The 14,997-nt window shown below is 39.6% G+C and overlaps 1 protein-coding gene across 2 annotated transcripts in view; it reads right to left on the bottom strand.

Annotated features, from left to right (window-relative positions):
- The window catches only part of TP53BP1 (tumor protein p53 binding protein 1), a 118,157-nt gene that overhangs the window by 55,431 nt on the left and 47,729 nt on the right, over positions 1–14,997 (bottom strand). For both annotated transcript variants that reach the window (XM_021713138.1, XM_008059625.1), the window contains 2 exons: positions 14,893–14,987; positions 11,021–11,229 (listed from right to left, as the gene is read on the bottom strand). In XM_021713138.1, coding sequence (XP_021568813.1) covers positions 11,021–11,229; positions 14,893–14,987 — 304 coding nt within the window. The remainder of the gene's footprint in view (positions 1–11,020; positions 11,230–14,892; positions 14,988–14,997) is intronic.

The following is a 14,997-nucleotide window of genomic DNA, read 5'->3' as shown; positions in this document are numbered from 1 at the left end:
CTGATTGACATCTGGGCAGAGAATTTTGAACCAGTTGTATAGTCAACCTAATGAAGTTGTTCAAATTAAACCTTGTTTTGGGGACTTGCTGGTTTTTATGGTAATGCCATGGTTTTGTTGTCATATAGCTTTCACTTTGGATCTTATTCTCATTCTTGCAGAACATAATTGTAATTGCTATTTTATATTGGTCATTTTTATGTACTAAAATTTTTGCTTACCTTGCTAAGATATCATAGCATAGGTATGATTACCATCAATTCACAGATGAGGAAACTTAGGTTCTGAAATTTAAACAATTTGCTTTAATTAGGCATTTGTCAGAGTCATAGAGTCAAGGCTTGAGTTTAGGTGTCAGTTTGACACTAAAGCCACAGGAACTACCATAATAAGTACCAAAAGAAATAGCATACAAATGTGCTGGAAAAGAATTACAATATTTTTCAGCATTCTATAAACATATTTATTGAGATCTTAGCAATAAAGCTTCTTTGTTGTTTTTGTGTGTGTGTTCCTATTAATTTTATTATAATAATAAAAACTTTTGCTTAAAGCTGAACTGGATAAATAACATTTTGCTATAAAAGAAAGACCAGTTTTTCAATTTCAAAGAATTTAATATACTCCATGCTGGTAGCAAAAGGATTTATTTATGGAAAAGAACAATGGGGAAGGCACAGAGGAACTAAAACCTTATGTTTGAAGCCCACTCAGAGCTTCAGAAATGTGGAACAATGACTTCAAGTGTAAGATAATTCCTCCCATTCTTCAATTGGTTTCATTGGACATGTGTTCACATTTCTAGTCATATGAGCACCAATTTCTAACAAATAAGAATCTGTATGGACATTTAAAAAATGTTTCTAGGTCAGCTCTCTCTTATTCCCTCTCTCTGTCCCGTCACTCTCTCGCCTTTTCTCTCTCTCTCTCTCTTGCTTTTTCTCTCTGTCCCCACCACTCTCTTGTTAGCTGTCTCTCTCTCTCTCTCTCTTACTTTCTCTCACACTCCCTCCCCCCCCTTTTGCTTTCTCTCTCTGTCCCCACCACTCTCTTACTCTCTTGCTCTCTTTCTCTCTCGGTCTCTCTCTCTTTTTCTCTCTCTCTCGTCCTTCCTCGGTTACAGTCCCTTCGTGTAACTGCCCCTTTAATAAATCTCTCAGTTCAGACGGCGTGGAGTCGTTACTGGGCGCCCCCCAAAACTTCTTTCAACTATGCAGCCATAAAAAATAAAATCATGAATTTCACAGCAAAAAAAAAAAAAAGGTTGTGCAACCACAACCTCCATCTAGTTCAAAAATATTCTCATCACCCCAAAAGGAAGTCCCATACCTATTAAGCAGTTGCTCCTATAAATACCTTTTCAGTATTATCAAAGGAATTACTGATACAATTTTTTTACAGAATTTATATAAATAAGTAGAATTTTAGTCAAAGTAGAATTTAATGAGTTAACCAGTCTATGAACAAGCTATATTTCTAAAGACTGCCTGGATCTAGTCATACTCCTTGCAAGAATCTAGTCTCTAATAGTCCACACTACTAAGACTCCCTAGAGGCCTTGTCAGAATAACCAGACTAAGTGAACAAAATCTCCCAAGGCTACTTGAAAGGCTGACAAAGAACTATCAGACTATGATAGCAACTTCTAAGTCTAGATTCAGTACAGACCTAAATTTAGAGTATCCAACCACTTAAAAACTAGCTTCATATATACACTGTAACAGTCATTCATTTAATCTACTATAATGTTGCTTGCCAATACCAAAATTAATATGCATATTAAAAATAAGGTTGAGCATGGTAGATCATGTCTGTAATCCAAGCAACTGTGAGGGGCTAAGCTGGGAGGACTACTTAAATCCAGGAGTTCAAGACCAGCCTAAGCAACACAGCAAGACCTTGTCCCTACAAAAAAATTTAAAAAATAGTCGAGCATGGTGGTACATGCCTATAGTCCCAGCTACTCGGGAGGATCACCTGAACCCAAGAGATAGAGGTTGCATAAGCCATGACTATGCCACTGCACCCCAACTTGAGTGACAGAGTGATACTCCAACTCTGAGAGAAAAAAAAAAAAGAATAGAAAAAGTGTTAACTATCAAACTATGCTCGACTAATCGTCTTCCTATACATCACATCCTAGTGAAGGATCAGAGGCTATGCAATTAACAAGTTTATTAGAAAAGAAAGGAAAAAACTCACAAAATTCCCTTTATTCCAACTTTCTCTTCATTAGCAATTACCTCTTTATAAATATTTAAATCTTACAATATCAAAATTAGATTGAACTCCAGTAACCAAGGTACATTAGAAATAACAGATATATAAGGGTTAACCATTAAAAATAACATGCAGAAGTTTGATACATAATGAAAAAAGCAGAGACCTCATCTCTACAATAAAATCAAAAAATCAGTGGGGTGTGGTAGCGCATGCCTGTAATTCCGGCTACTCGGAAGGCTAAGGCGGAAGGATCGCCGGAGCCCAGCAGGCAAGGCTGCGGTGGTCGGAGCAGCCACTGCACTCCAGTCTGGGCGACCGAATGAGATTCCAACTCAAAAAAAAAAAAAAAGAAAAGAAAAGAAATGGTAAAGAGATGTTCTTTCTTTCTTTTTTTTCTTTGAGGCAGGGTCTTACTTTGATGCCTAGGCTACAGTGCAGTGGCTTGATCTAGGCTCACTGCAGCCTTGACCTCCTAGGCTCAAGTAATCCTCCCACCTCAGCCTTCCAAGTAGCTGGGTCTACAGGGGACTACTGGTACACATCACCAAACTCGGCTAATTTTTAAATTTTTTTTGTAAAGATGAGGTCTTGCTGTATTGCTCAGGTAGGTCTCAAGCAATCTTCCACCTCAGCCTTCCAAAGAGCGGGGATTATAGGCATTAACCATGACATCTGGCCTGGCCTCTCTTAGGTTTTGTTTTGATCTCTTTAAAATTAGAAGCTTCCCTCAGATCTTTGATTATTTACTGATAGTTAAAAGTGAAATACCAGAAAGCTGATTAGTAGTTCTGAGTTGGTGGCTGCGGCTTGTTGTTTCTGAAATTCACTGTAAATGTGATCTGCTGGGTCAACTTGTTGGGAGGCCTCTAATATCAGTATCTTGATTTGTCTTGGCCTGGTCAGACTCCTCAGGAAAATGTCTAACCTCATATTGTCTTAGTATAAGCTGCCACTGTACTGAAGTCTTTCTTTTTTTTTTTGAGTCAGAGTCTCACTCTGTCACCCGGGTTGGAGTGCAGTGGCATGCTCACAGCTACCACAGCCACGACTTACTGGGTTCAGTCCTTCCGCTTCAGCCTTCCAAGAAGCTGAAACTACAGACATGCACCACCACACCTAGTTAATTTTTTGATTGATTGTAGAGACAAAGTCTCGCCATGTTGCCCAGGCTGGTCTTGAACTTGTGGGCTCAAGCAGTCCTCTCACCTCCGCTTCCCAAAGTGCTGGGATTATAGGCGTAAGCCACCACACCTGGCTGTACTAAGTCTTTCAATGGAAAAGGGCTTGATTGGGGGGAGTTGAGTGGCACGTGCAGATATCATCCAGTATGTAGATTTTTTCATTTAATCCCTTTGTTTTCAGTGTGGTCCCTCCTGATAACTGTGCCTCTTATCTGCCAGTCTTAGTTTGAGACCAGCCTGGGCAACATAACGAGACCCTATCTCTACAATAACAACAAAAATTTCAGCCAGGCATGGTGGCTCAAGCCTATCATCCCAATACTTTGGGAGGTCTGAGTACACAGATTCGAGACCAGCCTGAGCAACATTTTGAGACCTCATCTCTACAATATATTTTTAAAAAGTAGCTGGGCGTGGTAGCACGTGCCTGTAGTTCCAGCCTACTTGGAAGGCTGAGGTGGAAGGATCGCCTGAGCCCAGCAGGGTGAGGCTGCAGTGGCCAGTAGCGTGCCACTGCACTCCAGCCTGGGCAACAGAGTGAGACTCCAACTCAAAAAAAAATTTTTTTTTTTTTTTCCAAAATTAGCTGAGCATTGTAGTGCATGCCTGTAGTCCTAGCTACTGGGGAGGCTGAGGCAAAAGAATGTCTTGAGCCCTGGAAGTGAAGGCTGCAGTGAGGTACAATTGTACCACTGCACTCTAGTCTGAGTGACAGAATGAGACCTTGCCTCCAAAAAACATAAAATAAAATAAAATAAAACCATGTCCACATAAACTTGTGGATAAATATACAGAGCAACATTATTTACAATAGCCAAAAAGGGGAAACAAATGTCCAAATGTCCATTAACTGATAAATGGATGAATAAATGTGGCACATATGTACAATAATGTTATTCAGCAATAAAAAGGAATGAAGTATTGATATACACTATAATACAGATGAACCTTGAAAACATGCTAAATGAAAGAGGTCAGTCACAAAAGACTACAAATTATATAATTTCATTTATATAAATGTCCAGAATAGGCAAATCTATACAGATTTGAGTGAAATGAATGCTATAATAGGCATGGGTTTTGGGGGTGATGAAAATACACTAAAATTAGATTGTGGTGATGGTTGCACAACTCTGAATACACTAAAAAACCATGGAATTGTACACTTTAAATGGATAAGCTGTATAGTATGTGTATTATAACTTTTTTTTAAAAAAGGTTTAATAAATCACCCAAAAAGGTGACCTAAGAGATTATGAGCCGGGCACAGTGGCTCACATCTATAATCCCAGCACTTTGTGAGGTGGAGGCAAAAGGATTACCTGAGGTCAGGGGTTTGAGACCAGCCTGAGCAACATGGCGAGACCTCGTCTCTACAATAAATCAAAAAATCAGCTGGGTGTAGTGGCACGTGCCTGTGGTTCCAGCTACTTAGAAGACTGAGTCGGAAGGATCACCTGAGCCCAGCAGGTCGAGGCTGCGGTGGCTGTGAGCGTGGCACTGCACTCCAGCCTGGGTGACAGAGGGAGACTCTGACTCAAAAAAAAAAAAAAAAAAAGATTATAGAAAGAAGACAAAATAAAAAAATTAAAAGACTACTCTAGGAGTTTCAACACTCAAATGATAGCTATTCCATTTAAAAAGAACAGAAAAAAAAAAAAAGAAAGAAAGAAATTAAAGAAATTATTCGTCTGAGTTGAAGGACCAGAGTTGCCAAATTAAAAGGGTCTACCAAGTACCCAATACAAAGAATGAAAATAGACTCATCCCAAAGGTCTGAAAATTTTAGAACACTAGGAGCACAGAGAAAATCATACAGCATTCCAGCAAGGAAAAAACAGGTCACATATTAAAGATCAGGATCAGACTGGCTGCACACTTCTCAACAGCAGCATTGGAAGTTAGAAAATAAAACAGCGCCAGGCTCGGTGGCTCAGCCTGTAATCCTGCGCCTTTGGGAGGCTGAGGTGCGTGGATTGCCTGAGCCTGCAGGTTCGAGACCTGCCTGGGCAGCGAGACCTCATCTCTACAATAAATCAAAAAAAATCAGCCGGGCATGGTAGCACATGCCTGTAATTCCAGCTACTTGGAAGGCTGAGGTGGGAGCCCAGCAGGTCGAGGCTGCGGTGGCCGGGAGCAGCCACTGCATTCCAGTCTGGGCGACAGAGTGAGACTCCACCTCAAAAAAAAAAAAAAGAAAGAAAAGAAAACAGTAATGCCTTAAAAAACTTTAAAGGAAAATTATTTTCAATTTAGAATTCTATACTCCTACAAACTACAAATCAAGTATGACAGTAGAATAAATGCTATTAGACAATGTCCCCCACCAAAATGGGGAAGTAAACCAAGCAAAAAGATGTGGAACCCAAGAGGTATCCAACCAGGACAACAGTAAAGGAAGGTGACAATTATGCACCAGGCATAGAGGGCAACAGTATAAATAAGAAATCAAGAGGCTCCAAAAGACCTTTCTCCAAAAAGATGAAACAATCTGAGGTCCGTAAACATACTGAAAGGAGATTCTGACAACTGGCAGAGAGTTAAGGGTTGATTTAGTGAGATTCAAAGAAAACTAAACAAATTTTAAAAACAACAATTTCGGAAAAAAAATTATGCAAACATGGAAAAATAATCATCTCAAAGGCTCTGCTGTGAATAGTATTTACATAGAGGTATGATAACATTAACTCAATAATGATCTAAAATAGCTTTACTTAGAAAATAGGGAAATGGCTAAATTTCTTTAAAAGCAGAATTCATAGAAATATAATCATGCTACATAGAATTATGAAAGTAAATACCAAAGTAAAAGCTTAAACAACTGAAAGTGGTTGTCTTTGGGCAGGGGAAAGGAGAAGCCTTGCTTTAACTATCTGACTCCATTTTGGGCTTTTACAAATGCTTATTAACTGAGTAAAATTAACTTAAAAGCTATGTTGTAAAGGTATTCTTGAGAGATGTTTTAGGAGGCATGAACTGCATTGGCTTAGGCATCTTAAAATGAGTCCAAAAACTCTGACTAGAGTTATCTTAGGTTCCAGAAATCTTTGATCTATGATCAGAATCACTCAATATGTCTCAAATTTTCATTGCTGGTTTTATAGCTGCCTCCGAAGATCTTTGGTAAGCATTAAAGGTAGAGCAATTTCTTCAACAGTGCCTTGTTCTTCAAAATATCAGTTCTCCTTTTGTGGCCAGGCAACATTTCCCCCCACTGATAGGCATATCTTTGCAAGGATATTCATTCCCATAAAAGTCTTGTTTGGTCACTGGTAAACATCAGTAACCATTCTCTTTAATATCAGCGCTGAAAAATTCTTCTCAGTGCTCTTTGTCAGTGCTTATAGCTCATACTTAAATTCTGATGACTCTTCCAAAACAGACACATTCACATACAACTTTTTCTTTTTTTGAAACAGGGTTTTGCTATCTTGCCCATGTAGATTTCAAACTTCTGGGCTTAAGCAATCCTCCTTCCTCAGCCTCCTGAGAAGGTGGGATTACAAGTGTGTCACATATAACTTTGATAGAAAAATAAAAGCTAATGAAAGTGATGTATAGTGGTTGAACATCCACTTCACCTCTAAGTAACTTTGTCTTCAACTATTTCATTGCCAGTAATATAGCTACTCTTATGCAGTATTTACCAAGTGCAAGGGTCTATTCTAAGCACTTTATATATATTAACTCATTTAACCTTCACAAGTACCCTATGAGATAGACAGTATCAATATTGCCATTTGACTGATGAGCATACTGAGGCTCAGTTTCAACTGATCACAAAAGTAGCAATGGTAGAACCAGAAGCAAGTACAGAAGTTCTGACTCTAGTGTCCTTATTCATTACCACCCTACCAAATCGCTTCTAATGAATTACATAAAATAGAATTCTTCAACAAAACAAGTTTTAAAACTCCAGAAAGCTGCCAGTCACAGTGGCTCACGCCTATAGTTCCAATACTTTGGAAAGCCAAGGTGAGAGGATTGCTTGAGCCCAGGAGTTCAAGATCAGCCTAGGCAACATAGCCAGGTCTCATCTCTACAAAAATTTTTTTGAAAATTAGCCAGGTGTGGTGGCATGCACCTGTAGCCCCAGCTATTCAGGAGGCTGAGGCAGGAGGACTGTGGTGAGGTTGTGGTGAGCCGTGATCGTGTCACTGCACTCTAGCCTGGGTGACAGAGACCTTGACTCAAAAAAAAGAAAAAGAAAACTCCGAAAAGCAAATAAATTTATTTCTTCCTACTATTTCTTCCTTCCTCCTCACTAAATCTGTGGCATATTTTATTACTCTTCATTTTCAAATTTTACTTTTAAATACAACTCATGTTACAACATCTGTAAACTGAAAGGTGTGAAAGAAGTTCTCCCAATAATAACACTAGGATAATTTCTCCACTTAAAGTCTTACAAGAACAGGCATTCAGGCCAGGCACAGTAACTCATGCCTTTAATCCCAGCACTTTGGGAGGCTAAGGCAGGAGGACTGCTTGAGCTCAGGAGTTTGAGACCAGTCTAGGCAGCATAGCAAGACCTTGTCTTTACAAAACATCAAGCAAATTAACCGGCATGGTGGTACCTGCCTATAGTCTTATTTACTCAAAAGGCCAAGGCAGAAGGATTGCCTGAGCCCAGGAGCTTGAGACTGTGGTGAGCTATGATCATGCCACTGCACTCCAGCCTGGACTACAGAGTGAGACCTCAACTCAAAAAAAAAAAAGAAAGAAAAGAAAAAGAAATTGTACCACTCTGATTTTTTCTACTTATGTCTCAGCCTTGCTCTCTGTTTTTAGATATCTACAGTTGCATTGAAATACAAGAATTTTTATTAACCTTATGCAACAAAGTCACAACCATAACTGCAAATGAGTATGCTGTTATTGGTTACCTACTCTTTATGGGTATTAAGGTTTCTAAATTGGTTCAACATAAATACAACCTACACACGTATGTTTATCACAGCATTGTTCACAGTAGAAAGAACATGGAACCAACCATGCTACCCATCAAAAGAAGACTGGATAAAAAAAATTTGGTACATATACATGATGGAATATTACGCAGCCATAAGGAAGAACAAAATCATGAACTTCACAGCAACCTGGATGGACACAGAGTCTATAATACTGAGTGATCTTTTGCAAAAACAAAGAACTGAGTATCACATGTTCTCACTCATAAGTGGACCTTGAACAATTATCGTAATACTATAAGAAAAGGATTGGCAGTAGCAGGAAACTGCCGGGAGGGGGATAGGGAAGTGGGATTGGCAGTAGTGGGACTCTGCTTGGGGAAGGGGGAGCACACCTCAGTAACAAGGGTACCTGCATAATTAACATTTGTATACTTAACCCTGAATTGTACCACACATCTTTAAAATAAAAAAATTAAAAGTTAAAAAAAAAATACAGCCAGGTGAGGTGGCTCACACCTGTAACCCCAGCACTTTGGGAGGCTGAGGCAAGAGGACTGCTTCAGCCCAGGAGGATGAGACCAGCCTAGGCAACACAGCGAGACCTCATCTCTATCAGAAAAAAAAAAAAATTATCTGGGCATGGTGGCACATGCCTGTAGTTCCGGCTACACAGGAAGCTGAGGCAGAAAGATCGCCTGAACCCAGGAGGTTGAGGTTGCAGGAAGCCATGATCATACCACTGCATTCCAGCCTGGGCAACAGAGTGAGACCGAACTTAAAAATAAAAATAATTAAAAATATATATACACATTAAACTTTAAACTAGAAAATATATTAGATCTTGTTCTTTATCCATTTTATGAAATTCAACATGAGAACATGGATTATGTTCTAAAATAGTTGTAGAGGCTGCACACGGTGGCTCATGCCTGTGCTCCCAGCACTTTGGGAGGCTGAGGTGAGAAGATTGCTAGAGCCCAGGAGTTTGAGACCAGACTAGACAACAGCAAGACCTTGTCTCCCCCACACAAAAAAATGTAAAAAATTAGCCAGGCATGGTGGTACACACCTAGAGACCCAGCTACTCAGTAGGTTGAGGCGGAAGAACTGCCTCGGGCCAGGAAGTCCAGGCTGCAGTAAGCCATAATCATGCCACTGCACTCCTGCCTGGGCAATGGAGAACTAACTCTTAAAAGAAAAAAACAAAACAAAACAAAAAACAGTCATTAAGATTTAATTAAGGAACTTCAATTCACTATGAAACCTAAATTTCACTTTAAATATTTAAATTTAAAATTAAGACCGGGTGCAGTGGTTTAAGCCTGTAATCCCAGCACTTTCGGAGGCCAGAGGCGAGAAGACTGCCTGAGCTCAGGGGTTCAAGACCAGCCTGGGCAACTTGGTGAGACCTCATCTCTACAATAAATCAAAAAATAAGCCAGGCATGGTAGCACATGTCCGTAGTTCCAGCTACTTGGAAGGCTGAAGTGGAAGGATCACCTTTGCCCAGCAGGTCAAGGGTACAGTGGCCGTGAGCATGCCACTGCACTCTAGCCTAGGCAACAGAGTGAGAATCTGACACACACATATATACACACACACACACACACACACACACAAAACACACAGGCCGAGTGTGGCAGTTTACTTCTATAATCCCAGCACTCTGGGAGGCCAAGGTGAGAGGATTGCCTGAGCCCACGGTTTCAAGACCAACCTAGGCAACCTGCTGAGACCTCATCTCTACAATAAATCAAAAACTTAGACAGGTGTGGTGGTGCGTGCCTATAGTTCCAGTTACTTGGAAGGCTGAGGTGGAATGATCACCTGAGTCCAGCAGGTCGAGACTGCAGTGGTGGTGAGCGTGCCACTGTACTCCAGCCTGGGTGGCAGAATGAGGCTTCAACTCAAAAAAAAAAAAAAGAAAAGAAAACAAACAAAATTATACAAATTAAATATTAGTTTTTCTTTGCTTTTAGAAGAAAATTTACATCAGAAAACTAAAAACCTTGATCTAAAAATCTTGATACTCTCAGTATGAGAATGATTCTGTACTGAGAGCACATCCACTTAGAGAAATAATACACGAATTTTTAGTGGATAATATAAAGACAATATAACACTGAAAACTATGACACAATGTCATAATAACTGGAAAAAGAACTTTGCAGTAACATTTTCTTTTTTTTTTTGAAGTTGGAGTCTCACTCTGTCACCCAGACTGGAGTGCAGTGGCCGCTCCTGGCCACCGCAGCCTCGACCTGCTGGGCTCCGGCGATCCTTCCCTCTCAGCCTTCCAAGTAGCCGGAATTACAGGCATGTGCTACCATGCCCGGCTGATTTTTTTATTTATTGTAGAGATGAGGTCTCGCTGCCCAGGCGGGTCTCGAACCTGCGGGCTCAGGCAATCCACTCACCTCAGCCTCCCAAAGGCGCGGATTTACAGGCTGGGCCACCGAGCCCGGCAGCAGTAACATTTTCAAAAAGTTTAAAGACATAGTAAAAAATTTAGACATAAAAATAAATATCGACATGATGGGTGACTGGAAATGTTCTAAAACTTGACTGGGATAACAGTTGCATGACTGCAAATTTACTAAAATATCACTAAATTGTACACTTAAAATGGATGAATCTTATGGTTAGTAAAATTATACCCCAATAAAGCGTGTTTAAAAAAAAAACTACTTCTACAATTCTCACATGAGAAAACTCAGGCTGCGATGGGATAGGAAGTGATCCAGGAGTGAAGACTGGTGTGCTCTGAGATATTGGTGTTGAAGCTTGTGGTGATACAGTGGGTTCAGGTGGGAGAGGGGGGTTTTCTATCTCCACTGGTTCATCATCTCGAAGTTTCTTCTGAAAAGACTCTCCTCCTCCTTCAGATAACACTGACATATCCATTGGTGCATCTGGTTTAAAACAGGGAAAACAAACTAAAATAATCACTCATCAATATTATGTGTTCCAACACCATTAACAATAATTACATTATAAAACAGTCCACTCCAAAAAATATACTGACTTAATTTTTAGAAAAGCTAACAAAATAACAGTAGATTGGGTCTTGGTAATAATAGCAATACTTTTTTGTCAAGAGGGAGGGTCCATGCTCCTATTTTTAGGTATGGATTAAAATTGTGTCCATCTGGGGATACCTACCCATTCATAAGAAATGTTTAATTAACTTGGCTCCTCTAAGCCCCTTTCCTGACTATAGTTCAATTTTTCACATTTCTTGTAGGAAAGCCTAGATTAATGGCACTTAATTTAACCATCATATATTCTGCCACAGGTCCTGAAAGGCAGCGAACTTAGAGTGGTGACTCTAAGTAAATATAGTACCTACATATTTATGAACTCATTATATTTGCATTAACAACTGCTAAATGCAGAGAGATGGATGATTGTAAAATACAGAGGAAAAAATAATCTATCAGTGCCAATCAGCACTGATTTATCAAAGACCTAAGAAACAGAAGAAACTGATTGTGACATAAATTGCTCAGGAGGGAACACACACAAAACATTGCTTTCCAACAGTATACTACACCCCTGTAGGCTAACAGGGTCTTCCTTGGAACCAGCCTAGCAAGGTAGGAATTTGGTATATCGTCCTTTTCCCCCTATTGTACAATTTGACCCTAACCAGGCTGCCACTAGACCACTCAGAAACTAATTATGACATTTCATTTTTCCCCATAATTCATGTTTATGCTACCTGCTATGCATATACACCCCAATATGTACTCAATATGTACCCTACCTGTTTAGCTTGTCCACAACCTTACCACTTGAATACTAATTTGGGATTTGGTACTATAAGTCTTTACTACAACTGTGCTAAGTATTTCATTGCACCTTTTGAACTTGCTCACCATGACAAAGCACATTAAAGACCCACTGCTGTACTACATATAAAAAGGGTTTTGAGCCGGGCTCGGTGGCTCAGCCTGTAATCCCTTGCTTTGGAAGGCTGAGGTGAGTGGATTGCCTGAGCCCGCGGGTTCGAGACCCGCCTGGGCAACTTGGCGAGACCTCATCTCTACAATAAATAAAATAAAATTAACCGGGCGTGGTAGCGTCTGCCTGTAGTTCCGGCTACTTGGAAGGCTGAGGCGGAAAGATTGCCAGAGCCCAGCAGGTCGAGGTTGCCGTGGCCGGGAGCAGCCACTGAACTCCAGTCTGGGTGACAGAGTGAGACTCTTACTCAAAAAAAAAAAAAAAATCTTTTGACTAATAATCTAAGGACAGCAAAAATAAATAAATTCAAAAAGTGTACATAGTCTCACAGTGATGCACATATTAAGCCAATACATTAAAATGCAACTGATGAGGGAAATATATTACATAAAAGACAACTGAATAATATACACATGATGTCAATTATATAAAAATACTTTTTTATATTTATGCACTGAAAATTCTGAAATATATCCAAATACACTAATCGTAACTGTATCTGCACTGTGGTATCGCAGGTGATTTCTGTCTTATTTTCATTAATTTACTGTATACTTTCCAAATTTTCTACAAAGAACATTAACTATCTTTATATCAGGAAGAAAGATTTTTTTGTTGTTGTTTTTGGAAACAGTGTTTCACTCTGTTATCCAGGCTACATTGCATTGGTATGATCATGGCTCACTGCAGCCTTGAACTCCTGGGCTCAAGTGATCCTCCTGCCTCAGCCTCCCAAGTAGCTGGAACTACAGGCACATGTCACCATGCCCACTTAATTTTTTAATATTTTTTTTGTAGAGACAGGATCTCACTTTGTTGCTCAGGCTGGTCTCAAACTCCTGGTCTCAAGCAATCCTCCTGCCTCAGCCTCCCAAAGTGCTGGAATTACAGGCATGAGTCATTGTGTTTGCCAAAAAAAGCATTTTTAATAAAATTCATTTTTATATTTTTTCAATATTCACACTACAGATAGAAGAAATTGTTCTAAGAATTAACCAAACTTAGCTTGCATTAACAGTGTTTTATGTAGAATGAATTTACCGTTTTTTTTTAAAGATGTGGGGTACGAATTTACCTTTTTTTTAAATTGAAGACGACACTAATCATGTTAGCCTTAGATTGATTTCATCCCATTTGGATACCTACAACCGACTTCAAGAGAAACAGCCAGAAGAAAGTAGCAGAAGAAAAGTCTAAGATCAAATTCTGTCATAGATAAATTACACTTGAAAAACTGTTAAATAATGCTATGTTTACATTACTCAAGAACAAAGACAGCAGGATACCACTGGAGACACATACATGACAGAGAAGAGCACAAGCTCTGGAGGCAGCTGCCTGAATTCAAATCACACCTCTATACCTTATTAGTTATAAATCTCTCTGTGCCTCCACTTCCTCATCTGTAAGACGGGGACTGGCAACCCCTTCGGGTTCCCCCCCACTGTGGGAGCTTTTCTGTCTTCTCAATAAATCCTGCTTTCAACAACAATAACAACAAAAGATGGGAATAAAAGAAACACATGCTTCTTCGGATTACTGTGAGGATTCAATGAGAAAAACCACAAAGAAGCATCTAGAACAGTGCTAGGCATATTCTAAGTGCTCAATAAACAAAAATTATTGTGCCATTATTCATATGTGAAAGAATAAAAAGAAAATCATGGAGTTTGTTGGAAAAGGCTTTGTAGAAAAAGTAGGAATTTAGAAATATCTTGAATGATAGGATAGGAGACTAGGCAGGGCAAAAGAGGCTTAGAGAACAAGATAAATTAGGTAATTGCAAAGGAAAGCTTTCTTGTTAATAAAGTAATATAAAATCTCTCTAAATCTTCAAAGAAGAATATGAAGTTAAAATTTTTACCACCTGCTCCTAACCACTCTTTGGCTAAAATTATTTTAATAATTGCAAAAATAACCTATAGAGACCACAACAAACAATAGTTGGTTCCTTCTCACCAGAAACACATTAATATGTTGCTGGAAACTACTAGGTCATTAGTAATAAGCCCAGTTCTTTCCCATACTAATTCATTTGAACTCAACTTTAAAAACATAAAAAGTTTCCTTTAAGGGTCTTTTTAAAAATTAAGCTGACCAGGCTCAGTGGCTCCAGCCTGTAATCCCAGCACTTTAGGAGGCTGGAATGAGAGGACTGCCTGAGCCCATGAGTTCGAGACCAGCCTGGGCAACTTGGTGAGACTTCATCTCTACAATAAATCAAAAAATTAGCCAGGTGTGGTGGTGCGTGCCTGTAGTTCCAACTACTTGGAAGGCTGAGGCGGAAAGATCACCTGAGCCCAGCAGGGTGAGGCTGCAGTGGCCGGGAGCGTGTCACTGCACTCTAGCCCAGGCAACAGAGTAGACTCCAACTCAAAAAAAAAAAAAACATTAAGCCAACAATAGAGAAATATAGAGTTAGTGCTAAAAAAGCAAAGAACTGAGGAGAACACATTACACTAGGCCATATACCTGAAAGTCAGACAGACATGAATCCTATGTAATAGTGTAGGTCACAGCATTCTGAAGTACAAAGAAATAGTACATTTCTCAAGATAGAAGTGCTTCTTCTCTTCTAATCTAAGAGCACCAGACAGATTAAGAGAGCTCACCTTTGCTCCTTTCTTGCTCTGTGGGACTGCTAGGAACGATAAAAGGGGTAGATCGGAAAACATCAGGGGAAGGAGCAACAAGATCTGAAGAATTCCTTCATATAA

Source organism: Carlito syrichta, unplaced genomic scaffold (genome assembly GCF_000164805.1).
Source record: "Carlito syrichta isolate Samal-C Ts95f unplaced genomic scaffold, Tarsius_syrichta-2.0.1 Scaffold304305, whole genome shotgun sequence".
Classification (NCBI taxonomy): domain Eukaryota; kingdom Metazoa; phylum Chordata; class Mammalia; order Primates; family Tarsiidae; genus Carlito; species Carlito syrichta.
This window is presented reverse-complemented; position numbering and strand designations above follow the sequence as displayed.